Source organism: Capra hircus, chromosome 15 (assembly GCF_001704415.2).
Source record: "Capra hircus breed San Clemente chromosome 15, ASM170441v1, whole genome shotgun sequence".
In the NCBI taxonomy this organism is placed as follows: Eukaryota; Metazoa; Chordata; class Mammalia; order Artiodactyla; family Bovidae; genus Capra; species Capra hircus.
In genome coordinates, this window is record NC_030822.1 from 34,978,267 (window position 1) to 35,006,177 (window position 27,911).

General features: G+C 35.9%; 2 protein-coding genes across 2 annotated transcripts; both read left to right on the plus strand.

Moving 5' to 3' along the window:
* On the plus strand, positions 2,241-3,216 carry LOC102181293 (olfactory receptor 52N4). Its single transcript, XM_005701481.2, has one exon. The coding sequence runs from the start codon at positions 2,241-2,243 to the stop codon at positions 3,204-3,206; it is 966 nt and encodes a 321-aa protein (XP_005701538.2). The 3' UTR covers positions 3,207-3,216.
* Positions 19,507-20,460, plus strand: LOC102169612 (putative olfactory receptor 56B2). The gene has a single exon (XM_005689799.2). It carries the CDS (start codon positions 19,510-19,512, stop codon positions 20,458-20,460), a length of 951 nt encoding a protein of 316 aa, XP_005689856.2. The 5' UTR covers positions 19,507-19,509.

The window sequence follows — 27,911 nt, forward strand, 5'->3', positions numbered from 1 at the left end:
CTTCTATACTGCTCTTCTTGTACTACCTGATGGAAAAATTGAGATGTAATAAAATCTCAAGGAGATTAATTGAACTATAAAAATCAATTATAGAATCCAGTTTTCTATCCTATAAATTGGTGGGATTTCCATCATGATAGTTGACCATGTTTCTGTGAAAAATCTGATAAACTGTCTCATATTCTGGTAATTATAGGGTTATTAAGAAGGTGTTTAATAGAAACCAATTTCTTTTTCCCTTGGGAAATTGGTTACAGAATTATTTTCATTCTAAGTATAAAGTTTACATAGATTTTTGGTGATTTAGAGCCCACTGGCTAAATTATTATCTGTTGTTTGCAATCAGCCTTAGGCTTGCATGAAGCTCATTTTTCTTACCTGTTTAGCAGACACTACAATAGCACTAAATTTTTTCCTTCCTTCTTCTGACCTAACTCCTAAACACTGCAGACCGTATTTCTTAAGGGAGGGGTAGGAGAGGATTCTAGCTTCTTCACTGCCCAATGCTTTCCAAGCACCATGAAGTTAACTAATGGCTCTCTGAATATTTATGAATTATTTATCACATATTATTTAGCAACAATGAATTTCCTATTATCTGCTAATTGCAGGATTTTTTGTGGTTTACTTCCTCGCCAAGCATCTAAATTATCACTTTTCCCCTCAACCCCAGTGACTTCTCACAGACTTGATCATTTGATTTCCATACTTTTGCTTATTGATTCTTTTCTCTGGAATTCCTTTTATAAATGTGTCTCCTTTACAGCATGTTTTCCCTTCTGAATAGGTACCAAACACCTTCTCTTCAACATAGCCTTTCTTTATAATCACCAATTCCTCCTTCAACATCCCATCAACAACAATAAATATCCACTTTAATAGTCTAGTGCTCATTTAGGAGGTTGCACATACTTTTATTTTAATTTTTACTTTTACTGTGATAAATTGTTTGCATCTTTGTCCATTAACTCTGATGTCCTTAAGAGTGAAGCCCTTCTTCTCCACATTGTCACATTTTAGATGTTCAATACATATATATGAGAAATTAAAAGATTAATAAAAGGATGAGGTAGCATTTACTTATCTCAAATACTTAAATTGAAAATGAGGTTTATCCATAAGCATGGAATTTGGAATTAATTAATTTTTCTCTTAGATGAGAAATACATTTGATGTGTGGTAAGAAATATCAAATGTAAAGTTGCATTTATTTATATTGTCTCCTACTAGAACTCGACTAACGTGTTCCATTGTGAAATATATGAAAATGTAAATTCGAAAGATCAGAGACAACCAATGATAAAACAATAAAAATTGGAGATGTCAGTGTATTTATTGAATGATGAATATTACTAGAGAAACAAGCATAATCAAGGCAAAGTACATGAATTCTTTTAGTAAAGTATAATAGTGTGAAACTAGTTTGCTTTGTTTTTGTTACAGACACCAGATAATCTCAGACAACAATGCTTAAAGGTATAGTAGAAAGATTGGTAGAAAGACATTATAAAAAAAAAGGATTCATTACCACTGATATATTTATGCATCCTAAACAAAATTAGCCACTTACAACCTATTACTGAAAGCTTATTCTGATTAGAAATCAAAAGCATTCTAATAAATGCACATAGACCATGATAAGAAAATCAAAATGAGTCAATTTAAATGTGAAAAGACCAAATCAAAATTTTTCTGATTTGTGAGACCCCGATCTCCATTGAGAAATGCATAATTTAATATTTACAAAAGGTTTCAAATAGTGCCTTAATAATTAAATATCAATGATCAGCTATTAAACAAGAATAAGAATTTTTAAAGTCCTCATATCTTTTGGTTCATGGGTATAGTTATCAAAGGACACTAAGATCACATCCACAGGGAGATCTATATAGTTATTAACAAATGAAGTTTTCTATCCAAAATCTCTTTAGAGAAGATATAACAGAATTACTTTTTATTATAAATCTATGAGGGTGAAAAACTAGTTTTAGAAAACAATTTGAATCAGTGTCTGTGATGTGAACTTGAACTTCTTAATAAAAATTTGTTGAGTGAATAAATGAACTAATCAATAAACAAACAGAAGACAAACTCACTATCACTCAGGAAAGTTGACTGTTTGATCAAATAAACTACAGAATTTTAAAACACAGAAAAAGAGAAAGTAACCATAAACTATGTTTTCTCTTGTCTTTATCTTACTCTAGGAAAAGTCACATAAAGTTTAAGTCTATTTGATTATGCTAATGCTGAATAAAACGGAGCGGGACCCACCCTCATTCATTCTGAATGGAATCCCAGGACTGGAAGATGTGCATATTTGGATTTCCTTCCCATTCTGCTCCATGTATGTTGTAGCTATGGCAGGGAATTGTGGCCTCCTCTACCTCATCTACTGTGAGGACTCCTTGCACAAACCTATGTATTACTTCTTGGCCATGCTTTCCCTAACTGATCTTATCATGTGCTCTAGCACAGTCCCTAAAGCCCTCTCCATCTTCTGGCTTCATCTCAAGAAAATCAGCTTTGATGGATGCCTGATCCAGATGTTCTTCGTCCACACCTTCACAGGGATGGAGTCTGGGGTGCTCATGCTCATGGCCCTGGACCGCTATGTGGCCATCTGCTACCCGCTGCACTACTCAACTATCCTCACAAATCCCGTCATTGCAAAGGCGGGTCTGTCCACCTTTCTCAGAGGGGTGTTGCTCATCATTCCCTTCCCTTTCCTCACCAAGCGCCTGCCCTATTGCAGAGGCAACGTAATCCCCCACACTTACTGTGACCACATGTCTGTGGCCAAGCTGTCTTGTGGAAATATCAAGGTCAATGCCATCTATGGTCTGATTGTTGCCCTCCTGATTGGGGGCTTTGACATCCTGTGCATCACAGTCTCCTACACCATGATCCTGAGGGCAGTGGTCAGCCTCTCCACAGCAGAAGCTCGGCGGAAGGCCTTCAGCACCTGCACGGCTCACATCTGTGCTATAGTTTTCTCCTACAGCCCAGCCTTCTTCTCCTTCTTTTCCCATCGCTTTGGGGGCCATACAATCCCTCCCTCTTGTCACATCATTATAGCCAATATTTACCTACTGTTGCCTCCAACTATGAATCCTGTTGTGTATGGGGTGAAAACCAAGCAGATAAGAGACTGTGTTTCAGGAATCCTTTCAGGTTCTAAGAATACCAAATCCCAAAGCATATGAGTGGGCATTCCCAGGAAAGAAAAGAGAAAGATGAGTTTGAGTTACCTGTTTAGGCGGGAATTGGCAAAATCTTTGCAAGTTCTATTTTGGCCACTAAAATGGGACTTATCTAGTAGTAAGTGCATCTCCAAATGCATGTCCTGTCATGAGAATCTCAGTATCACCTGCACACCCAGCAATCTTTCTATGAATTTCTTATTTCTCACTGCTGTGAAAGATTAGTCTAATAACTAACCCACGTTTTCTTGAACATAAACAAATTAGACCATTTTTCATAAAAAAGTGAATAAAATGGGAGGAAATGATTTTGTTTTAAACAGTGAATTTAATAACTAGATAGCCAGTTGTGACTTTCCCCCGAAAATATATACTCTCTACTTTTAATCACTAACAAAATATCTCTTTCTTTTCAAGGAACAGGTAGAGAGTATCCTATGATGAATTTTAAGTTTCTGGGAATTTTATTAGAATCTCACTTTATACTGAATAGGTCTCTCTTAGCCAGACTACACACACTATTATACTACAGACTAATCTGGTGTTCATTTTCCTTTGAAACTGTATTTGAAAACATGCAATCTGGAAGGTGAGGTAGATAAATCTAAGCAAATCTACTAAATAGCATAACTTATTTTTATAAGAATGGCATGAGATTGGATCAAAATTGACTGTTTTCATCTCATCTCCAATTGTTAAACTAATAAAAAGAAATATTTCAGATAATTAAAATTCTGATAAACAAGTGAGGGACTATCATTAAGATTATGCCAAATTAATAAGCAAGTGAGGGACTAAAGGAAATGGCACTTTTTATTAGTTTTTTCAGAACTTACTCAATTATATATGAGAAGTTTAGAGTACTCTGAATCTACTTTTATCTCTCTTTTCAACTGAAAAAAAAGCACACATTGTCTCTCCCCAATTCAGTTAATCACACACACAAAATTGCATTGAATTATTTAATTGCTTTTCTTTACTATCTTGTAAAATCCTACAGAACAACTCTATCCCCTAAACTGCAATTATCCTCCCTGTATCATCCCATTTCTCTGTTCACCTTGACCTCAAAACTTCTAAAACGAGTTTTCAACATTCTCTCCAGTTTTTCCCCTCAAATTGAAATCACTCTTTCCCTAGTTTTTCTTTCTGTCATCACTTCCATTAACTGAAATTGCTTCTGTCAGTCTCACTAAGGACTTCCCCAATAACAAATAAAGTTATTTATGGGTTCATATATCTACTACTGCGGGCAAGAATCCCTTAGAAGAAATGGAGTAGCCATCATGGTCAACAGAAGAATCCAAAATGCAGTATTTGGATGCAATCTCAAAAATGACAGAATGATCTCTGTTCATTTCCAAGGCAAACCATTCAATATTACAGTAATCCAAGTCTATGCCCCAGCCAGTAATGCTGAAGAAGCTGCAGTTGAATGGTTCTATGAAGACCTACAAGACCCTTTAGAATTAACACCCAAAAAAGATGTCCTTTTCATTATAGGGGACTGGAATGCAAAAGTAGTAAGTCAAAAAACACCTGGAGTAACAGGCAAATTCAGCCTTGGAATGCAGAATGGAGCAGGGCAAAGACTAATAGAGTTTTGTAAAGAAAATGCACTGGTCATAGCAAACACCCTCTTCCAACAACATAAGAGAAGACTCTACACATGGACATCACCAGATGGTCAACAATGAAATCAGATTGATTATATTCTTTGCAGCCAAAGATGGAGAAGCTCTATACAGTCAACAAAAACAAGACCAGGAGCTGACTGTGGCTCAGATCATGAACTCCTTATTACCAAATTCAGACTGAAATAGAAGGAAACAGGGAAAACCGCTAGACCATTCAGATATGACCTCAATCAAATCCCTTATGATTACACAGTGAAAGTGAGAAATAGATTTAAGGGCCTAGATCTGACAGATAGAGTGCCTGATGAACTATGGAATGAGGTTCGTGACATTGTACAGGGGACAGTGATGAAGACCATCCCCATGGGAAAGAAAAAAAAGCAAAATGGCTGTCTGAGGAGGCCTTCCAAATAGCTGTGAAAAGAAGAGAAGTGAAAAGCCAAGGAAAAGAGGAAAGATATAAGCATCTGAATGCAGATTTCCAAAGAATAGCAAGAAGAGATAAGAAAGCCTTCTTCAGGCTTTCAATGCAAAGAAATAGAGGAAAAGAACAGAACGGGAAAGACTAGAGATCTCTTCAAGAAAATTAGAGATACCAAGGGAACATTTCATGCAAAGATGGACTCGATAAAGGGCAGAAATGGTATGGACCTAACAGAAGCAGAAAATATTAAGAAGAGATGGCAAGAATACACAGAAGAACTGTACAAAAAGGATCTTCACGACCCATATAATCACGATGGTGTGATCACTCATCTAGAGCCAGACATCCTGGAATGTGAAGTCAAGTGGGCCTTAGAAAGCATCACTAACAACAAAGCTAGTGGAGGTGATGGAATTCCAGGAGAGCTGTTTCAAATCCTGAAAATGATGTTGTGAAAGTGCTGCACTCAATATGCCAGTAAATTTGGAAAACTCAGCAGTGGTCACAGGACTGGAAAAGGTCAGTTTTCATTCCAATCCAAAGAAAGGAAATGCAAAAGAATGCTCAACTACTGCTCAATTGCACTCATATGACATGCTAGTACAGTAATGCTCAAAATTCTCCAAGCCAGGCTTCAACAATACATGGACCGAAACTCCCTGATGTTCAAGCTGGTTTTAGAAAAGGCAGAGGAACCAGAGATCAAATTGCCAACATCTGCTGGATCATGGAAAAAGCAAGAGAGTTCTAGAAAAAACATCTATTTCTGCTTTATTGACTATGTCAAAGCCTTTGACTGTGTGGATCACAATAAACTGTGGAAAATTCTGAAAGAGATGGGAATACCAGACCACCTGACCTGTCTCTTGAGAAACCTATATGCAGGTCAGGAAGCAACAGTTAGAACTGGACATGGAACAACAGACTGGTTCCAAACAGGAAAAGGAGTACACCAAGGCTGTATATTGTCACCCTGATTATTTAACTTATATGCAGGGTACATCATGAGAAACACTGGACTGGAAGAAACACAAGCTGGAATCAAGCTTGCCGGGAGAAATATCAAGAACCTCATATATGCAGATGACACCACCCTTATGGCAGAAAATGAAGAGGAGCTAAAAAGCCTCTTGATGAAAGTGAAAGAGGAGAGTGAAAAAGTTGGCCTAAAGCTCAACATTCAGAAAACGAAGATCATGTATCTGGTTCCATCACTTCATGGGAAATAGATGTGGAAACAGTGTCAGACTTTATTCTTTTGGGCTCCACAATCACTGCAGATGGTGCTTGCAGCCATGAAATTAAAAGACGCTTACTCCTTGGAAGAAAAGTTATGACCAACCTAGAGAGCATATTCAAAAGCAGAGACATTACTTTGCCAACAAAGGTCCGTCTAGTCAAGGCTATGGTTTTTCCAGTAGTCATGTATGGATGTGAGTTGGACTGTGAAGAAGGCTGAGCACTGAAGAATTGATGCTTTTGAACTGTGGTGTTGGAGAAGACTGTTGAGAGTCCCTTGGACTGCAAGGAGATCCAACCAGTCCATTCTGAAGGAGATCAGCCCTGGGATTCTTTTGGAAGGAATGATGTTAAAGCTGAAACTCCAGTACTTTGGCCACCTCATGTGAAGAAGTGACTCATTGGAAAAGACTCTGATGCTGGGGGGAGTTGGGGGCAGGAGGAGAAGGGATCAACAGAAGATGAGATGCCTGGATGGCATCACCAACTCAATGCACATGAGTTTGGGTGAACTCTGGGAGTTGGTAATGGACAGGGAGGCCTGGCGTGCTGTAATTCTTGGGGTCACAAAGAGTCAGACATGACTGAGTGACTAGACTGAACTGAACTGATAAGTGTTCTGAATGCTAGATCCTTTTCAGATCTGTAATTTGCATGTATTTTCTTCTATTCTTTGATTTGTCTTTTTCTTGCTACTATTCTTTGATATAAAATCCTGTTTGCTTTTTAATTTTGATAAAGTTTAATTTATTTTTTTTTCTTTTTTGTCCTCAAGCAATATTTTTATATCTAATTAGCTACTGCCAAATATAAGGTCATGAAATTTTACCTCTCTTTTTTTGTCTAATTGGTTTATTGTTTTAGCTTATATTTAAGTATTTGATCTAGTGTAAATTTTTGTATGTGGTGTGAGGTCAAGGTCCAAATTCATTCTCTTGCATGTGGAGATCCTGCCACCCCAGCATTATCTGTTGGAGACAATACTTGCCTCATAAAAAGGTCTTGGGGCTAGAGTCTAACAAATATACCTTAGATGTATGAGCTTATTTCTATACTTTTAATTCTATACCATAAGTGCCTATCATCATGCCAATATTGCATCTTTTTTCTTATCATGGCTTTGTACTAAGTTTTAGAATTAGGACGTGTGAGTCATCCAATTTTATTCTGTTTTCATATTGTTTCAGCAATTTACATTTTGTTGAAACTGTAGGAATTGCATTGAATCTATAGATATTTTGGATAATATTGTCATTTTAATAATATTAAGTTTTATAATTCATGAACATGGGAAGTCTTTCCATTTAGATAGGTTTTTTAACTCTTTTCATAATTTTTTTGTCATTGGTGCATAAATTTTATGCTTCCTTAGTATAAAAGACATTACCCCATTACATTACCTCTTTTACATATAAACATACAGTCATTTCTCTAATAATGAGTGATATTTAGCATCTTTTCATATGTTTGTAGCCATCTATGTCTCCTTTGGAGAAAGGTCTGTTTAGGTCTTCTGCCTATTTTTGATTGAGCTATTTGTTTTCCTGATGTTGAACTGTATGGACTGCTTGTATATTCTGGAGATTAATCATTTGTCAGTTGTTTCTTTTGCAATTATTTTCTCACTTTCTGAGGGTTGTCTTTTAATCTGGTTTATTGTTTCCTTTGCTGTTCAGAAGCTTTTAAGTTTAATTAAATCCCTTTTGTATATTTTCATTTTTATTTCCATTATTCTAGGATGTGGGTCATAGAGGATCTTGCTCTGATTATGTTAAAAAGTGTACTGCCTATGTTTTCTTCCAAGCTCTTTATAGTTTCTGGCCTTATATTTAAATATGTTCTATTTTCATTCTATTACATGTAGCTATCCAGTTTTCCCAGCACTACTTATTTAAAAGGTTGTCTTTTCTCCATTTGATATACTTGCCTCCTTTGTCAAAGATAAGATGCCCATAGGTGCATCTGCTCCAGTGATTTTGGCTGGGAAATCCTGTGGACAAAGGAGCCTGGCGGGGTATAGTCCATGGGATCTCTAACAGTCAGACACAACTTAGCAGCTAAACAACAGCAACAAACAAATCAAGCTTTAGGTCAAAGACAATTCATCTTTCCTTTTTGTAAAAAATCCTGATCCCCTCCAAAATTTTGCTTAGTTGCCATTTCCTGACTACTTCTTTATTACTTTGAGTTTATAGTAACACAGTATAAGTCTTTGAAAAGCGCTCTTATGAAGTAGTTTCCCATGTATTGCTTTGCTATTTTCAAAACAAGTCACTTTTTACAATACCTAAACTGTCTTCCTTTGATGCAAATATGTGCATGCCAAGTTGCTTCGGTTGTGTCCAATTCTTAAAGACCCTGTGGACTGTACCCTGCCATGCTCCTCTGTCCATGTATTTGATGTGAATACATAAAGGTAAAATGGGATGTAGCTAGGAAATACAATAAGGAACATTTGAAATCTTAGGTTTATTCACTATTTTAAACAATGCTAAATGCTGATATAATCTTATGATGACTAGCAGTTTACTTTGGGAAGAATATTTAACAAAAAAGTGTAAATATGATGCCAAATATGAGGCATCATAAAAATGAGAAGGCTTAATCCAGCATTCACATATATGGTATGATTTCCACTGTCCTACTATTCACTGTCAAGAATGCTGACAACCAGTCACATATTCTTACAGGAATAAATTGGTGGATTATATTCAGGAAAAACTGAAAGTCCCTGAGAGAAGATCACTTCCAACTAAGGATTACTACAATGAAGAAAAGAACACTCCAAGTAAATATTATCAGTAGATGAATCTCAGTAATTGCATAGCTTCAAATCCACTTTCTAAAGGCTTTTGATTAGTGTCAGGTAACAGTAAACCACTGCAAGACTTTTAAGAAAGAGTTCCAAAATTAAAAAACAAAACATGCTACTAAAATAAATGATTGAAACTTAGAAGTTATAACAATATATGATGCAACATACATATGTATATAAATACATAACTTTTATTTACCTTTCTTGGTTATGTTAAAAGTAAATGAAATATTATTACATGGTTTAAGATTAAGTCCACCAAGTCCATATTAATATTTTTTCCTGTAGATAGTATAATTTTGAACCATCTAGTATTAAAATATCATGCCTTTATATCATGTATTTAATATTTTAAAATTTCAAAGAAAAGATAAACAGCTAGAAAAGATCACAAAATATTCTTTGTTCAGTTTTTAAATTAAAATACTAATAAAAGATGAAATCAAGTATGCCTTAGATATGGTGTTAGTGATTTTAACAGGTTGTCTGTCAAAACATTTATCTCAGCTTCATTGTTTTATATTTTGATGTCTGCTTTATTGAGTATAGTGTGACTGTCTGGACTCCTCCAAGAAGAAAAACTCTGTCCAAATAAGGGAAAGTTGCTTAAAACCAGAATCAATTGGATTCAAAAATAGAAATTTCCCAACCATGTTTGTATATTTCATAGTTGCTGCTGCTGCTAAGTCACTTGGCATTAAATAGCTTATCAGTATTTGCAGAAGTCAGCTTTCTCACAAAAAAAAATTATATACTAACCTACCTCATATATTTTAACAAAAATTAAATGATATTCATGAGTATTTCACACATGTTCATGTATTTGACAAAAATAGTTGTTGGGTTTTTTTTTTATATATAGGTGTGTGTTAACTTAAAATGTAACCCCAGGCCTTTGTATGTTTAATGACATGCTTTATATCTTTATAAATAGACAAAGAACTCAAACAGAGGTATCTCTAAAGAAGATGTGGATGGCCAACAAATACATGAAAAGATTTCAATGTAACTAAATTCAAATCAAAACCACAAAGATAATAATGTATAACCTAAAAAGCTTTTTTCATAAATAGTGCAGATATTGGCAATTTTGTGGAAACATTAGAGTTATTGTACATTGCTGCAGGGTATGTAAAAATCACATAGGAGCTGTGGGAAACAGTTTAGCAATTACTTGTTTTGAACACAGTTACCGTATGACTCAGAAAATCAACCCTTAAGCTTATAACCAGACAATTGGACACAAATGTAAAAACAACTTATACACAAATGTTTATCCTATCAGTATTAAATTTAAAAAGCAGAAAGAAGCCAAATATCATTGAATGTTAGTTGAGTGAATAAACAGAACTAAGCATATCTGTATCAGGCATTTTTAGTCATTCATAAAATGATGAAATGCTGGTACATGCTCTTACATATATGAAATTTGAAAACACTATACTAAATTTAAAAAGAAAGACAAAAATGGCCACATGTTGTCTGACTTCAATTACATGAAATCGCCAAAACAGGTAATCATTAAACCAAAAGGCAAATTTGTTTTGGCAAGAACTAGATGGACAGGCCAAGAAGAAGTGACTGATAAATGGCTACAGATTGTTCCTTTGTAACAAAGGAAATGTTCTGAAATTATATAATACTGACGTTTGTGCAACATTTTAAAATGTTCTAAAAGGCAATCAATTGCACATTTTTAAGTGATTTAAGTAGTTATTTTATAGCATGTGAATTTCACTTCAATCAAAAATGATATATAATTTTTATATTTCAGTATAAAAACATTACACCATCTCTGTCTGTCTGTCTGTCTCTCTCTCTATATATGTAGTTAAAATCATTTTAACTATTTATCACATAGCAGCACTTTAAAATGGTAGAATTTATGTTTCAGTGTGGTATTATTCAAACTTTTTATCAAATATATATATAGAAAATGCATATTAGACAATCTATCAACAGTTACCTCTAGATTATAGAAATTAAAGGGTTTGAGTTATCTATTTCTAAAATCATTTTTTCCAATTAATAAGAAATACAGGAATCAATTTTAATATATAATTAATGAAAACAACTAGAATCAGTTGTGTATCATTATTATTTTTTATATCACCACCATCATTATTATCCCAAAAACTGGGCATCAAAATATTACTAGCATAATTAGTTTGAACTATTGACCGATGTTCTTCAATGTTCATCATCTTCCTTACTTGAAAGAAAACTGAAAGGATAAAAGGATATGGCAAAACCAATATAGTATTGTGAAGCAAAATAAAGTAAAAATAAAAATAAAGATTAAGATTAAACCTCTCTTAAATTAGAATTTTACATAATTTTAGTGAAACTGTGAACAAGCCTCATATCTAATATCTGATTGGTATCTTAATTAATATGTTAATAAAGACATAGATTAATTCTAAAAAAAAGGATATAGGAATGTGTGTGTGATTAAAACTTTCTGAACACACAAGGAAACAAGCAGAACTCTTTAATAAATATTAAATCTATAATATTTATTAAAATTAGGTTGCACTCATTCTCATTCTCCTGTACACATTCCTCACATTCAAGCACACGAATTAGATATGTTGAGATAAATTTGTTCTTCACATGTTATCTCATAGACTGAGGGTGGAAACTCCTACTCTTCCTTCTCCAGTAGAATTCCCATACCAGCACCTGTATTTCAAGTGCTTTGCAAGACCCTCTTGGGATATATGTCATGTTTCTAAAAATATTCAGTTCAACAGTACAAATATCAAGGGATTTAGAATTTGAGGACTGTGAACGTACATATGTTGTAGATCCATGATTCTTTTTTTTTTTGGCCAGAATCCTGAACACTTGGACCAGATTGCATTCAGCTCATTGTTTTGCTATCCAGAAACTAAGGTAATAAAGGACATGGGAAAGTGAGAGTGAAGGCAGATTTTTTTTTTTTCACTCAATAGGCAGTGAAAGTGGCTTCCCAGGTGATGCAAGTGGTAAAGAATATGCCTGCTAATACAGGAGACTAAAGAGTTGCGGATTGTATTCCTGGGTAGGGAAGATCCCCTGGAGAAGGAAATGGCAACCCACTCCAGTATTTCTTGCTTGAAAATTCCATGGACAGAGGAGCCTGGCAGGCCACAGTCCATCAGGTTGCCCCGAGTGGGACATGACTGAGCATGCACACACACACACACACACACACACACACACACACACACATAGGCAGTGAAAAATGTACAGTGGGCCTTTGAATGTATATGAATTGATTATTATATCTACATAACTTCAGGTGTGATTCCATCTACCCATTTGAAGAGAGGAATATTATGAAATACTGGATTGGAGAAATATTTATTTCTCCAATTCTCAGGTTGCAATACAGTGTAACTTTCCATGATTATTATGAATAATTATTCTAAGAAAATAGGATCCTTTGATTCTATTATGGTGGATGTCAGATATGAATCATCCACATGACTAGAAGAGATAGGAAAATAGCAAGAGAATGGTTCTTGATCACGGTCACAACATATCTGCTCTTCACCTATCCCCCCACTGCTCTCAGAATAAGAATCTGATTTCTTTTCTTTATTTCTAGAGACACTTATTTGTGACTGCATTTCGTCCAGAATGGGGCTTCCCCCAAAGCTCAGTAGGTAAAGAATCTGACTACAATGCAGGAAATACAGGAGACACAGGTTTGATCCTTGGGTCAGGAAGATCCTCAGGAGAAGGAACTGGCAACCCACTTCCCTGGTGGCTCAGACAGTAAAGTGTCTACCCGCAATGCGGGAAACCCGGGTTCGATCCCTGGGTTGGCAAAATCTCCTGGAGAAAGAAACGGCAACCCACTCCAGTACTCTTGGCAATCCACTCCAGTATTCTTGCCTGAAAAATCCCATGGACAGAGGAGTCTGGCGGGCTACAGTCCAAAGGGTGGCAAAGAGTCGGACACGATTGAGCAAATAAACACGCACATACACACAACCTTGGGTAATGGTTTCTTTGGCTTTCTGTCTCACAATAATGCCTTGTGCTATGCATTTCATCCATATTAGACAGGAAAACATACTTTGAGGAACAAACTTTATGTTAGGAAAAGAACATGGGATGTAAAATTTAGGACTAATTAGTGAGGAAACAAACATTTTCTATGGATTTTAGAAGTGGGAATTCTCAACATGTGCTATGATAATCGAGCTTCCTGGGTGGCTCAGTGGTAAAGAATTCACCTTCAATTCAGGAGCCACAGGAGACACGATGTCTATCCCTGTGTTGGGAAGATCCCCTGGAGGAGGGCCTGGCAACCCACTTCAGCATTCTTATCTGGAGAATCCCATAGACAGAGGAGCCTGGCAGGCTATAATGTGGTCGCAAAGAGTTGGACACGACTGAGCAACTGAACTGAACTGAACTGAGACTATGATAATTGTGCATATAAATAAGTAATCATATTCTTGTGTTAATGTAACAACTTTGATACACTAGTCTCCGATAGAATAATATGAGCCCATTTTACTTGCAGAAAATTGTTATAATGTATGGAAATAATTCAATTTTTGTTTGGAAAACATCTAATATAAGTATGGTTCAGTTCAGTTCAGTCACTCAGTCATGTCCGACTCTTTGCAACCCCATGAATCGCAGCACGCCAGACTTCCCTGTCTATCACCAACTCCCGGAGTTCACTCAGGCTCGCATCCATTGAGTCAGTGATGCCATCCAGCCATCTCATCCTCTGTCGTCCCCTTCTTCTCCTGCCCCCAAATCCCTCCCAGCATCAGAGTCTTTTCCAATGAGTCAACTCTTCGCATGAGGTGGCCAAAGTACTGAAGTTTCAGCTTCAGCATCATTCCTTCCAAAGAAATCCCAGGGCTGATCTCCTTCAGAATGGACTGGTTGGATCTCCTTGCAGTCTAAGGGACTCTCAAGAGCCTTCTCCAACACCACAGTTCAAAAGCATCAATTCTTCAGTGCTCAGCCTTCTTCACAGTCCAACTCTCACATCCATACATGAGTATGGTTGATACTACAATATTTGATGTGAGCTTGGATCATTAACTAGGGAGTTTTACAAATGTTTTGCAAATGGTACCTAAGCTTTAATGTAAAATAAAACCAGTTTTAGTAATCAATCTTCAGTTTAGTTCAGTCGCTCAGTCGTGTCCGACTCTGCGACCCCATAAATCGCAGCAGGCCAGGCCTCCCTGTCCATCACCAACTCCCAGAGTTCACTCAAACTCAGACCTAACAAAAAACCATGAAGGATATAAATAGGATACTTATTTCATATTTTGAACCTATATCCTTAAGAATAGAGCACAAGCAACCTCAGAGATATAGTTGCTGTTCTCAATTTATCAGTTTCTATGCTAATTTCTCAACCTCCTTTTGTTACACATACACATAGAGTTAACAGTTAATCGTTTAAATGTTTTGAGAGGAAGAAATGCATAATGATCCTATTTTTTCAGCAATTCTGAAAATCTGTATACACAAGTTAATTATTTATAAGACTACATTTCAAAGTTTATCTTGTTCTACAGTAATCAGTTAAATATGTGTAATTATACATATATGAGTTATTACAGTTTTGTTTCTTATTGAAAAATTTAAAAGAAATGTGGAAAGTATAATGGCATACAAACATTAGGAACAAATTTACAAGCCTCATGAGAAAGAAACTTGACAATTTTGGTATATATGGAAACACCTTCTTATATGGTAAACTCATGTTAGTCTTTGTCAATAATGAAAATTCCAAGACTTTTGTTAGCCTTGCGACAGTTAGCTTAAGTCCTTTGCTATTAAACAGGATATTGAGAATCAGTTAATAATTTGTGATTGCTTTAAATTTGTGACTTAATAATTTGTGATTGCTTTAAATTCCCAACTTTTAAGTTTTCTGCCATGTATTAATCAAGTGAACATGATAATTTCAATATATTCTATCATTTTGCTTGTGGCCAATCATCAGGAACATGGGAATGAAACAATTTGATGCACTAAGATTTAATTACTGTGTGTAAAATGTGTCATCTATTATTTTATAAAAGTTAAAGTGTTAGTCACTCAGTCGTGTCCGACTCTTTTGTGATTCCATGGACTGTAGCCTGCCAAGCTCCTCTGTCCATGGAATTCTCCAGGCAAGAATACTGCAGTGGGTTGCCATTTCCTTTTATGAAGGTGATCTTACTCCATATACTTGTTTGAGTTTCTAATTTGCTTCTTATAATATGTCTTCCCTATTTGGGAGTATGTGTTTGGTGTATTAGTATAACTTTTCCTTCCAAATATCTTGTGCATTTTCAGTTTACTATTTTCTTTGCAGTCTCTTTTGGTGATTCATATTTATACATATATATTTCATTGCACAAGTCATGTCTAATTTCTTGGTGACCCCATGGACCTAGCCTTCCAGTCTCCTTTGTCCATAGGATCTGCCAGGCAAGAATACTGAAGTGGTTGTCATTTCTTTCTCCAGGGTTTTTCCTGATCCAGGGATGGAATTCACATCTCTTGCATTAGCAAGCTGGCCCTTTACCACTGAGTCACCAGGGCTAATCATGGAGGTTTATACATATATATTTTATTGCATAAACACTTGCATATAATCAATGTAAAATATGGTTAACATGTAGCATTGTCTAACTGACTGAACTTAATTTACAAATCTAACATACTTGTTTTGACTGTTGATTATTTTGTTCCATGCTCCTTTGATTTTTTTTTTAAATCTGTTTTGCAGTGGGGAATATTTTTTTTTAGGAATTTAAGTTTTCTGTTGAATTATGAAATAGAAAGTATAGTTCTTTCTTCTGATGTTTCCTCTTATACCTTCAAAAAATAATGTTTAAAATACAGTGTAATAATTCCTAAAGTCTTACAAAATCTGAATCTTTTATTCATTAACCTCTTCATTCACTCAAAAATATTTACTGATATCAAATATGTGCACATTGTCTTGGCAGACAATGCAAATATTAACATAAATACATATGTCTAAGCACTCAGATTTTGGCTAAAATCTGGTGAATTCATGTTATTGATACTTTTATAATATTATGATGTTAAATGAGAAACACATTTTAATCTACAGCCAGATATACACCATACCTACAATGCCTACATCTTTTGCAGTTATATTAAGAAAATTCAAAGGACAGCTCCCTGTCTTCTCTGACAGAGAGCTGAGTATTCTTTTTTCAAAATTTTTGTTTATTTTTGGGTCTGCTGGATCTTCATTCCTGCAAGGGTTTTTCTCTAGCTGGATGAGCAGGGCTGCCCTCTAGATGCAGTGCTCAGGTTTCTCACTGCTGTGGCTCCTCTCGTTTTTTTTTTTTACAGCACGGGCTCTAGAGCACAGGCTCTACAGTTGTGACACAGAGGCTTAGCTGCTCCGCAGCATGTGGGATCTTCCCCGATCAGGGACTGAACTCGTGTCTCCTGCATTGGCAGGTGGTTTCCCTACCACAGAGCCACCAGGAAAGTTCACAGCTGAGTATTCTTAAAGAATGTGATATTTGAAGTTGGATTTGGTTGTGGTTGGGTACAAAATAGAATATAATATTGCAAAATTACAAAGCTAAAAATCTTGGTGAAAGTGAGTAGAAAAGCAAACTACAGAAGGAAGAAAGAAGGGAAGACACTGATCCAGCAGAATTCTAACCATGCATTAGATGTAACATCATTTGTCTTTTCCTCTTTGAAAATTCCCTGGATCTTTTCCAAACTTTTACTTAGTTTCATTTTTACTCATATCTGTATGGCTCTTTTCTAAAAAATGTGAAAGTCCCTGGTTGGGGGAGGGGGACCTATGACCTAGGAAGGTCAACAGTGAAGTAAAGAGGACCCTACAGGAGCACACAAAGTAAATCCTACCAAGTAATGATATCCACTCATCATCTGCAGTTACAAATCAGTTTTCCAAAGACTTTCTTTACTAAGTGTGAATTAATAGTCAAAGAATGTATTACATTTGATACATAGTTCCAATGTTAATAATAAAACAATGAGAACTATAAAATAAAATATTAAAATTTAGAGCTAATTAAACTGGCCATGGAACAACGGACTGGTTTCAAATAGGAAAAGGAGTACGTCAAGGTTGTATATTGTCACCCTGCTTATTTAACTTCTATGCAGAGTACATCATGAGAAACTCTGTGCTGGAAGAAGCACAAACTGGAATCAAGATTGCCAGGAGACATATCAAGAACCTCAGATACACAGATGACACCACCCTTGTGGCAGAAAGTGAAGAGGAACTAAAAAGTCTCTTGATGAAAGTGAAAGAGGAGAGTGGAAAAGTTGGCTTAAAGCTCAACATTCAGAAAACGAAGATAATGGCATCTGATCTGATCACTTCATGGGAAATAGATGGCAAAACAGTGGAAACAGTGTCAGACTTTATTTTTGGGGGCTCCAAAATCACTGCAGATGGTGATTGCAGCCATGAAATTAAAAAATGCCTACCCCTTAGAAGGAAAGTTATGACCAACCTAGACAGCATATTAAAAAGCAGAGACATTATATTGCCATCAAAGGTCTGTCTAGTCAAGGCTATGGTTTTCCCAGTGGTCATGTATGGATGTGAGAGTTGGACTGTGAAGAAAGCTGAGCACTGAAGAATTGATGCTCTTGAACTGTGGTGCTGGAGAAGACTCTTGTGAATCCCTTAGACTGCAAGGAGATCCAACCAGTTCATCTTAAAGGAGACCAGTCCTGGGTGTTCATTGGAAGGACTCATGCTGAGGCTGAAACTCCAATACTTTGGCCAGCTCATACTAAGAGTTGACTCATTGGAAAAGACTCTGATGCTGGGACGGGTTGGGGGCAGGAGGAGAAGGGGACAACAGAGGATGAATGGCTGGATGGCATCACCAACTCGATGCACATGAGTTTGGGTGAACTCCAGGAGTTTGTGATGGACAGGAAGGCCTGGCGTGCTGTGATTCATGGGCTCACAAAGAGTCGAAAATGACTGAGTGACTGAACTGATCTGAAAATAACATATATGAAGCAGAATAAGTATATTTGCATAAATATATATCTTCTTTAGTCTACCATTTTTTATTTTGTTATAAGTATAATGAATATCTTTACTTCCTTTGAGATGAATATATTTATCAGGTGTGTGTATCCTTACTGTTTTTTTGTTTTTTTTTTTTTTTTTTTGTAGATACTTCAATTACCAACCACAGCGTTTTTCAAAATTATATATCCTGATAATACATGCGAAAAATTTAACGTATTGAAAGGAAACAAATAAGTAGCAATATTTAGGAGAAACAGATTACACAAATCTCAGTTTTTATATTAAAATGAACAAATGATTAAATTTTAAAAATTTGATAAATACAAAGTAATTTAATTGAGTAATTCATTTCAAACAATTTTTCTGAAGGTAAGTTTTAATTATCTGTTTTACTCTTATAGTATGACTATCTGGAGTGCTCCAAAAATCGAAACTATGTCAGGTAGAGGAAAATTACTGAAAACCAGAAACAATTGCTTTTACATTATGCTGAGATACCTCAATTATTTTTCTTTTCTTTTGTTACATGATTTCATATAGGTGATTAGCAATTTTGATATCAGTTTACTCACTAAAACAAGTGTATGATAAATTACTTTATATATTTTAATTAAAGTGAATAATACTCATGACCTAGAAAAAAGTTTTTTTTTAATTATCAATACCATATAATGTAGTGTTACCTAAATATCTCCATACTCAAAAATCTTTACACTCATGCTGCTGCTACACTCATACTATATATTAATATTAAGTCTCTAATAATCCAACACTTTAGTAAAATCAACTTTAAGATGCCAGGCTGTGAAATTAGAGGGCTTTCATTTTGTCCAAATTCTATGATCTCCAGGCTGAAGATAGTGACCAAGGTTCCAATTTTCACTAATTTTTTTTCCTCAGTCTTGAGAAGGACAAAACAATATGAACTGCCTTATGGTATGAAGTTTGTGTCTTGATTAAGCCAATAGGTAATGTTACAAAAGTTCCTGTTTAACTAGAAATATCCAATACATGTTAGTGCTGGGATGAGAAGAGAAAAGACAATGATTCTGTACCACCACTACCACCAAGAATATCATGAACCTGAATAACTCCTTTTCAAACACTGTCAGAGAAATTATTAAGAATAGTAACCTTGCATATTTTTCCTCTTAGTGAAGATGTTCCAGGATCTCAGAGATTCCAACAGCTCAAAGTTCCAGGTCTCTGAGTTCATTCTTTTGGGATTCCCAGGCATTCACAGCTGGCAACACTGGATATCCCTGCCCCTGGCTCTGCTCTACCTCTTAGCTCTCAGTGCCAACATCCTTATCCTGATCATCATCAATAAGGAGGCAACACTGCACCAGCCCATGTACCATTTCCTGGGCATCCTGGCCATGGTAGATATGGGCATGGCTACCAACATCATGCCCAAGATTTTGGCGATCTTGTGGTTCAATGCTAAGTCTATCAGTCTCCCTGAGTGCTTTCTGCAAATGTATGCCATACATACATTTATGCTTATGGAATCAGGCATCTTTGTCTGCATGGCTATAGATAGATATGTAGCCATTTGTCGACCGCTACACTATCCATCAATAATCAACAAATCTTTTGTGGTCAAAGCCACTGTGTTCATGACACTCAGAAACAGTCTGTCTTCTATCCCTGTGCCTGTGTTGGCTGCTCAGAGACACTACTGCTCAAAAAACCAAATCAAGCACTGTCTGTGTTCTACTCTTGGAGTCACTAGCCTATCCTGTGATGACAAGAGAATCAACAGTGTCTATCAGTTACTTCTGGCCTGGACACTCATGGGAAGTGACTTGGGTTTGATTATTATATCCTATGTTCTAATTCTTCACTCTGTGCTGAAACTGCACTCAGCAGAAGCTGCATCCAAGGCCTTAAGTACTTGCACTTCCCACCTTATCCTAATCCTTTTTTTCTATACAATTCTTATTGTCCTTTCTGTCACCCATGGTGCAACAAAGACAGTTCCCCTCATCCCAGTTCTACTCAATGTACTTGAAAATGTTATTCCTCCTGCCCTCAACCCCATGGTCTATGCACTCAAGAACAAGGACCTGAGACATGGCTTATATAAGTTCCTTAAGCTGAATTGCTAAGGCAGCTAACTTGGAGAGGATGCTCACCTTTGTAATATCCCCACATATATGTTCATTATATCCTCCTAGGACTGTAGATGGAAGAAGAACTAAGAAACATTGACATTTTTTTGGTTGATTTAAGTAGTCTGTTGCAACTAATGATGCTTCCAAAAAAGCAGTAAAACTAATATTTGGAACCATGTTTTTCAAGAAATTTCTCTGTCATCCAAAATGATGATTCTCTCAAAAATCCAAAGGAAAGAGAAGCAGAATAAATATTTTATTTTCTTACCTAGTTGCCCTGGCTAAAACTTCCAGACAATGTGGTTAAATCAGATACCTGCCATTCTATTCTTTTTAATTAGAGCCTTTAAACCATGTACATTTGATACAATTACTGATAGGGTAGCACTTCCTCCTACCATTTGTCTATTGGATTTATGATGTGCAATTATCTTTTTTAAAAAAATCAAAGACTTGAACGGACATTTCTCTCAAGAAGATGTACGATCACCAACAAGCACGTGAAAAGTGTTCAATATATGCACTCAAGAAGAGGGAGGTCAGTTAGGGCTTATATAAGTTTCTTAAGCTAGACAACAAGAGCAATTACTATGGAGAAGGTGCTCATTTTCTCAAACATATATCCATCTTATTTTCTGAGATTTTGAAATGGCGAAAGAGATAAAAACACTGACACTGACAGTTTTTCGGTTAGCGTACGGAATTTGTTGGCCACCTCATGCGAAGAGTTGACTCATTAGCAAAGACTCTGATGCTGGGAGGGATTGGGGGCAGGAGGAGAAGGGGACGACAGAGGATGAGTGGCTGGATGGCATCACTGACCCAATGGACGTGAGTCTGAGTGAACTCTGGGAGTTGGTGATGGACAGGGAGGCCTGGCGTGCTGCGATTCATAGGGTCGCAAAGAGTCAGACACAATTGAGTGACTGAACTGAACTGAACTGAAGGAATTTGTGGTGGAAAATGAAACTTCAAAAAAAGTAGTGAAACTAATATTTGTAATTTTAGTTGTCAAGAAAGATCTTCATTTAAAGCAGAAGAACACATTGATTCTCATTACTTCAAGAAATTTGCAAGTGGAATATGCGTTACTTTTCCAGACAAAAATGAAGAGACACAATTAAGCTAAATATCTGACAGTCCTTTCTTTTTAATTAGAGAATTGAATCCAGGTACAATTTATACAGCTTCTGATAGCACAGGATTTACTTCAGCCATTTGTGCATTTGCATCCTAATGCATTTTATATCTTTTAAAATGGACAAATAACTTGAATTGGTATTTCAATAAAGAAGATGTACAAAGCCTACAAGCACATGAAAAGATACTCAACATTATTTTTCATTAAACAAATTCAAATCAAAACTGCAAAAGAGACCACTATTTCCCCTAAAAGGATTTTTTAGTTGTTGTTGTTGTTGTTGTTTTTTGTAACATGAAATTAGCAAGTGTTGGTGATTTTAACATATCAGGGTCCTAGCACATTGCTTTAGAAATATAAAATCATGCAGGAGCTGTGGAAAACAGTTCTGGCAATTAGAAAGACACATTTGCTGTGTAACTCAAGAATTCAACACTTAAGTGTCTACCCGAAATATTGGAAAGCTTGTATGAAAAAAGACCTTGTATATTTATATTCATAATAGCACTACTAGAAAAAAGCTAGAAAGAACACTTCATCTATTGAAAGTTAAAACAAAACTATATATATATGTATACAAGGAGTTATTAATCATTCATATAAAATGAAGTACTAATATATACTATTATACAAATGCTGTCGAGGATGTGGAAAAAGAAAACACCCCTGCATTGTTGGTGGGAATATAAACTGGAACAGCCATCATGAGAAACAGTAAGGATGCTCCTCAGAAAACTAAAAATAAAATTGCCATATTATTCAGCAGTCCAATGCCTGGTCACACAGCCACACAAAACTTGCATTCAAGAAGATACAGGCACCAATATGTTCTTAGCAACACCATTCACAATAGCCAAGACTATTTTACATACTTCTGGGAAACACCCAAAATAGAACCAATCTAAATGTCCATCAACAGATGTATGGATAAAGGAGATGTGGTACATATATATAATGGAGTGCTATTCAGCCATAAAAAGAACAGAACAATATCGCTTCTAGCAACACAGGTGGACCCAGAGATTGTCATACTGAATGAAGTAAGTCAGACAGAAAAAGACAAATCATACAATATCACTTACATGTGGAATCTAAAAAAGTGGTTAAAATGAACTTATTTACAAAAGGGAAATAGATTCATAGATATAGAATACAAATGTATGGTTTACTGGAGAGAGCAAATGGGGGGAATGATTGAATGGAGATTGAGTTTAGCTGGGTTTAGCAGATGTAAACTATTATATATGGAATGAATAAGCAACAAGGTCCTACTGTATAGCACAGAGAATTATATGCAGTATCCTATGATAAATAATAATGGGAATGAATATTTTGAAATTTATATATATGTATGACTGAATTCCTTTTCTATATAGCAGAAATCAATACAACTTTATAAATCAACTATACTTCAATCAAAATAAATTAAAATTATATGCTGTTATGGAGATGAAATTTGAAAGCATCATCTTAAGTGAAAAAGCCCAACGTAAATGGTTAAGAATTCTATGATTTCTTTTATATGATATATTCAGAATAGGTAAGCTCATTGAATCAGAATGCAAATTATTTATTGACAGGAGCTAGAAAACCGGGGCAATAAGTGACTGATTTCCTTTTGAGGTAACAAAAATGTTTTGGAACTATATACTGCTGATATTTGCACAGCCCTGAATTTACTTTTCAAAGAGTAAAATAGTTAATTTAATACTATGTGAGTTTCACCTCAATAAAAAATTATGAAGTAAAAAAACACTGTGCTAAAAGTTTTCTTCTACATATAAACTTGTATCATTTTTCTGCAAAATAACATATAAATCTAAGAATGCTGCTACTGCTACTGCTGCTAAGTCACTTCAGTCGTGTCCGACTCTGTGCGACCCCATAGACGGCAGCCCACCAGGCTCCCCCATCCCTGGGATTCTCCAGGCAAGAACACTGGAGTGGGTTGCCATTTCCTTCTCCAATGCAAGAAAGTGAAAAGTCAAAGTGAAGTTGTTCAGCCGTGTCCGACCCCATGGACTGCAGCCTACCAGGCTTCTCCATCCATGGGATTTTCCAGCCAAGTGTACTGGAGTGGGGTGCCATTGCCTTTTCTGATAAATCTAAGAATGGGAAATCATTAAATAAATTGTGTAAATATGTATGATGTACTTTCATTTAGTCATAATTTTGCTGAATTGCTCTGCTGTGAATGTCCATTTAAACTTGAAGAACTTTTGTTTTAATATGACATTGTCAAACTTTTTTCAAAAATACATATAACAAATGACCCAGAGAGATGGTATGGGGATGGAGGTTGGAGAGGGTTCAGGATTGAGAACACGTGTACACCCGTGGCAGATTCATGTTGATGTATGGCAAAAACAATACAATATTGTAAATTAAAAAAGATAAAATAAAATAAAATTTTAAAAAATAAAAAAGGGAAAAAAAGTTTGACATATATACCTTATCATGTGTAAAATAGATAACTAGCTGGAAACTGCTATATAACACAAGGAGCCCAGCCTGCCCTCTGTGACAACCAACAGGGGTTGAAATGGATAGAGGGGAGGGAGGCTTGAGAGGAAGTGTGTGTGTGTGTATATATATATACATATATATGTATATATATGATAATGAATGTATATAAAGAATATATATAAAGAATAATGAGTATATCAATAATATATAATAATATAAATAATATTATATAATATATAATATAATGTAACAATATATTAAAATATAATATTATATATAAAATAATAACTAATTTACATTGGTGTATGCCAGAGGCAACCACAACATTGTAAAGCAATTATCCTTGAATATAAAAAAAGGAAAAAATGTATCTGTTTAATAAGTCTGATCTGGTGAAGTTCCTCAATGTCATAAATTCATCATCAATGTCACTTGAAAGAAAAATAAACAAATAAAGGGACATGAGAATATATGTGATTGAGAGTAAATTAAAAGTTCTCAAAACATTGTAAATATCTTCAGCTTGTGTCCTTGAGAAACGTATATGCAGGTCAGGAAGCAACAGTTAGAACTGGACATGGAACAACAGACTGGTTCCAAATAGGAAAAGGAGTACGTCAAGGCTGTATATTGTCACCCTGCTTATTGAACTTATATGCAGAGTACATCCTGAGAAACGCTGGGCTGGAAGAAGCAGAGGCTGGAATCAAGATTGCTGGGAGAAATATCAAGAACCTCAGCTATGCAGATGACACCACCCTTATGGCAGAAAGTGAAGAGGAACTAAACAGCCTCTTGATGAAAGTGAAAGTGGAGAGTGAAAAAGCTGGCTTAAAGCTCAACATTCAGAAAATGAAGATCATGGCATCTGGTCCCATCACTTAATGGGAAATAGATGGGGAAAGAGTGGAAACAGTGTCAGACTTTATTTTTGGGGGCTCCAAAATCACTGCAGATGGTGATTGCAGCCATGAAATTAAAAGACCCTTACTCCTTAGAAGGAAATTTATGACCAACCTAGGTAGCATATTCAAAAGAAGAGACATTACTTTGCCAACAAAGGTCCATCTAGTCAAGGCTATGGTTTTTCCAGTGGTCATGTATGGATGTGAGAGTTGGACTGTGAAGAAAGCTGAGTGCCGAAGAATTGATGCTTTTGAACTGTGGTGTTGGAGAAGACTCTTGAGAGTCCCTTGGACTACAAGGAGATCCAACCAGTCCATTCTAAAGGAGATGGTATGGGGAGGGAAGCGGGAGGAGGGTTCAGGATGGGGAACAGGTGTACGCCCATGGTGGATTCACGTTGATGTGTAGCAGAACCAATACAATATTGTAAAGTAATTAGCCTCCAATTAAAATAAATAAATTTAAATTAAAAAAAATAAAGGAGATCAGTCCTGGGTGTTTTCTGGAAGGAATGATGCTAAAGCTGAAATTCCAGTACTTTGGCCACCTCATGCGAAGAGCTGACTCATTGGAAAAGACTCTGATGCTGGGAGGGATTGGGGACAGGAGGAAAAGGGGACGACAGAGGATGAGATGGCTGGATGGCATCACGGACTCAATGTACGTGAGTCTGAGTGAACTCTGGGAGTTGGTGATGGACAGGGAAGCCTGGGGTGCTGCAGTTCATGGGGTCGCAGAGAGTCGGACACAACTGAGTGACTGAACTGAACTGAACTGTGTCCTTAAGAGCCTGACACAGAAAGTAGATAATTCTGAGTATGCTAAACTTAGTAATATTCATTAAACACTACAGTGTTCATTCTATAGCACCTATATATACTTCTTCACACAAAGCAAACAGATGCATATAGATGTGTGTATATGAAATTATTCTCTTATTTATGTCTTATCTTATAGCTGATAAGCAGAGAGCTCAATGCTCTCTGGTTCAGGTGTTTAGGGTACTAGTCAAAAGATATTGCGATTCTGCAATATATGCACATGCACAATCCTCAATTTCTTAGTCTTTTGCTATTTATACTATTGAACATGGAATTTAAAGAGAAGAGCTTCCCTGGTGGCTTAGATGGTAAAACGTCTGCTTACAATGTGGGAGACCAGGGTTCGATCCCTGGGTCAGGAAGATCCCCTGGAGAAGGAAGTGGCAACCCACTCTAGTACTCTTCCCTGGAAAATCCCATGGATAGAGGAGTCTCATAGGCTACAGTCCATGGGGTCGCAGAGAGTCGGACATGACTGAGTGACTTCACTTTCACTTTTCATAGATGATAAGAATGTAAACCTTCCATTTTCCTCCTCAGATAGGAGTTAGTTTAATTCCCATGAACAGTCTGTGTACATTTAATGCTGTGCATGTGTTCTTGGGCTAAGTTGCACGCATTTTTCAATTTGTTCACAATTTTCCTCTTCTTATATGTGAAGGTTCTGGGAGTACCAAATCCTCAGTGATGTTATTTAGAGAGATGAAAAATAAAACAAATACAAGGAAAATAGATGGGTGTGTGAATGATTGAAATATTCTGTAATTCAAGTGCTTTCAATTTGTCTCCCATAATGTCTTCCACAGAAAGAAGCAATACTCTGCAATATATATTAAAGTCATTATTTTTCATTAAAAATTTTTCATTCATTTTCTTTATTTTCATTCCTTGCTCTTTATACAGGCTGTCACACAATGCACAAATATACACACATGGAACTATTCACTTATTTACATACTATTCTATGGGTAGTAAGAACTGAAAACTTTCATTACTTTTTAATTTTCCCATAGGAGCAAGCTTGATTCCCACAAGAGCACCTGTGCCTCCAATATTTTGAAATTTCCCCTTGGGATTTGCAACACATATTTTTCCTTAAATGCTCATTTCCATAGTACAGATAACAAAGGATTGAAAAGCTGAGAATTGTGTGCATACATGTGTATGTATGTATATTTGTAGAATTGTGATGTTTTATGACCAAATGCCTGACCATCTGAAACAGATTGCATTCAGCTCATTGTTTCCTCACCAGAAAGCAAGGTATTAAGGGGCATATAAAAGTAAGCGTGCAGACAGGATTCTCTTACTTAGTAGGCAGTATGAGGAAGTGGAGAGTTTGGGGATGTATATGAATCGACTGTTAGATTCTTACAACTTGGGATTTGATTCCATCTACCCAGTTGAAGACAGAAGTGTTGTAAAAGATTGAGCTTTCCTGAAAATGTTTATTTCCTAACAGATTGCAATCCAGTGTAACTTTCCACCATGACTATGAATATCTAGCTATCTTCCTAAACAAATAGGCATCTTTGGTTCCATTGTAGTGGAAGTCAAGTCTAAATCATCCCTCTAACAGAAGAATGGGAGGATAACTACCGAATGGTCACATTCTTCATCATGGTCACAAAACTCTTGTTTTCTTACCTGCCCTCCTATTCTTCTTAAATGAGAATCTAATTTACATTCTAGAGACACTATTTGTCACTGTTTATTTTAGATGGCAAATTTAGTTGGAGGAATTCACTGTCATATTGAGAGAACAAACAGTTATAAACTTGAGGGCAGTCTAGTAAGGAAATAAACTGATTATCTATGGAAATTGAGAGTGAGAATAAATGACAGACTATAAAATATTGTACTTGATAAGTTCCGGTGTTCATGTATTGATGTTACTATTTATTTATCTTTGTATATTGGTATACTTGCCCACTGACAGGACAGTATAAATCCATTTTCCTTGGAGAACAATTTAGCTTACATTCAAAATCAATGTGAATGTAATTTGGAAAAGGTCTAATTTGTGGTAAATATTTTGTTACTTGGTATAAGCTTCTATCTTTAAGAGTTTGATACATTTATAGAAAATAAGATATTCTCATATAACAATA

Coding starts and splice junctions, on each gene's coding strand:
- LOC102169612 (XM_005689799.2), top strand. CDS start 19,510: ATGTTCCAGGATCTCAGAGATTCCAACAGCTCAAAGTTCCAGGTCTCT.
- LOC102181293 (XM_005701481.2), top strand. CDS start 2,241: ATGCTAATGCTGAATAAAACGGAGCGGGACCCACCCTCATTCATTCTG.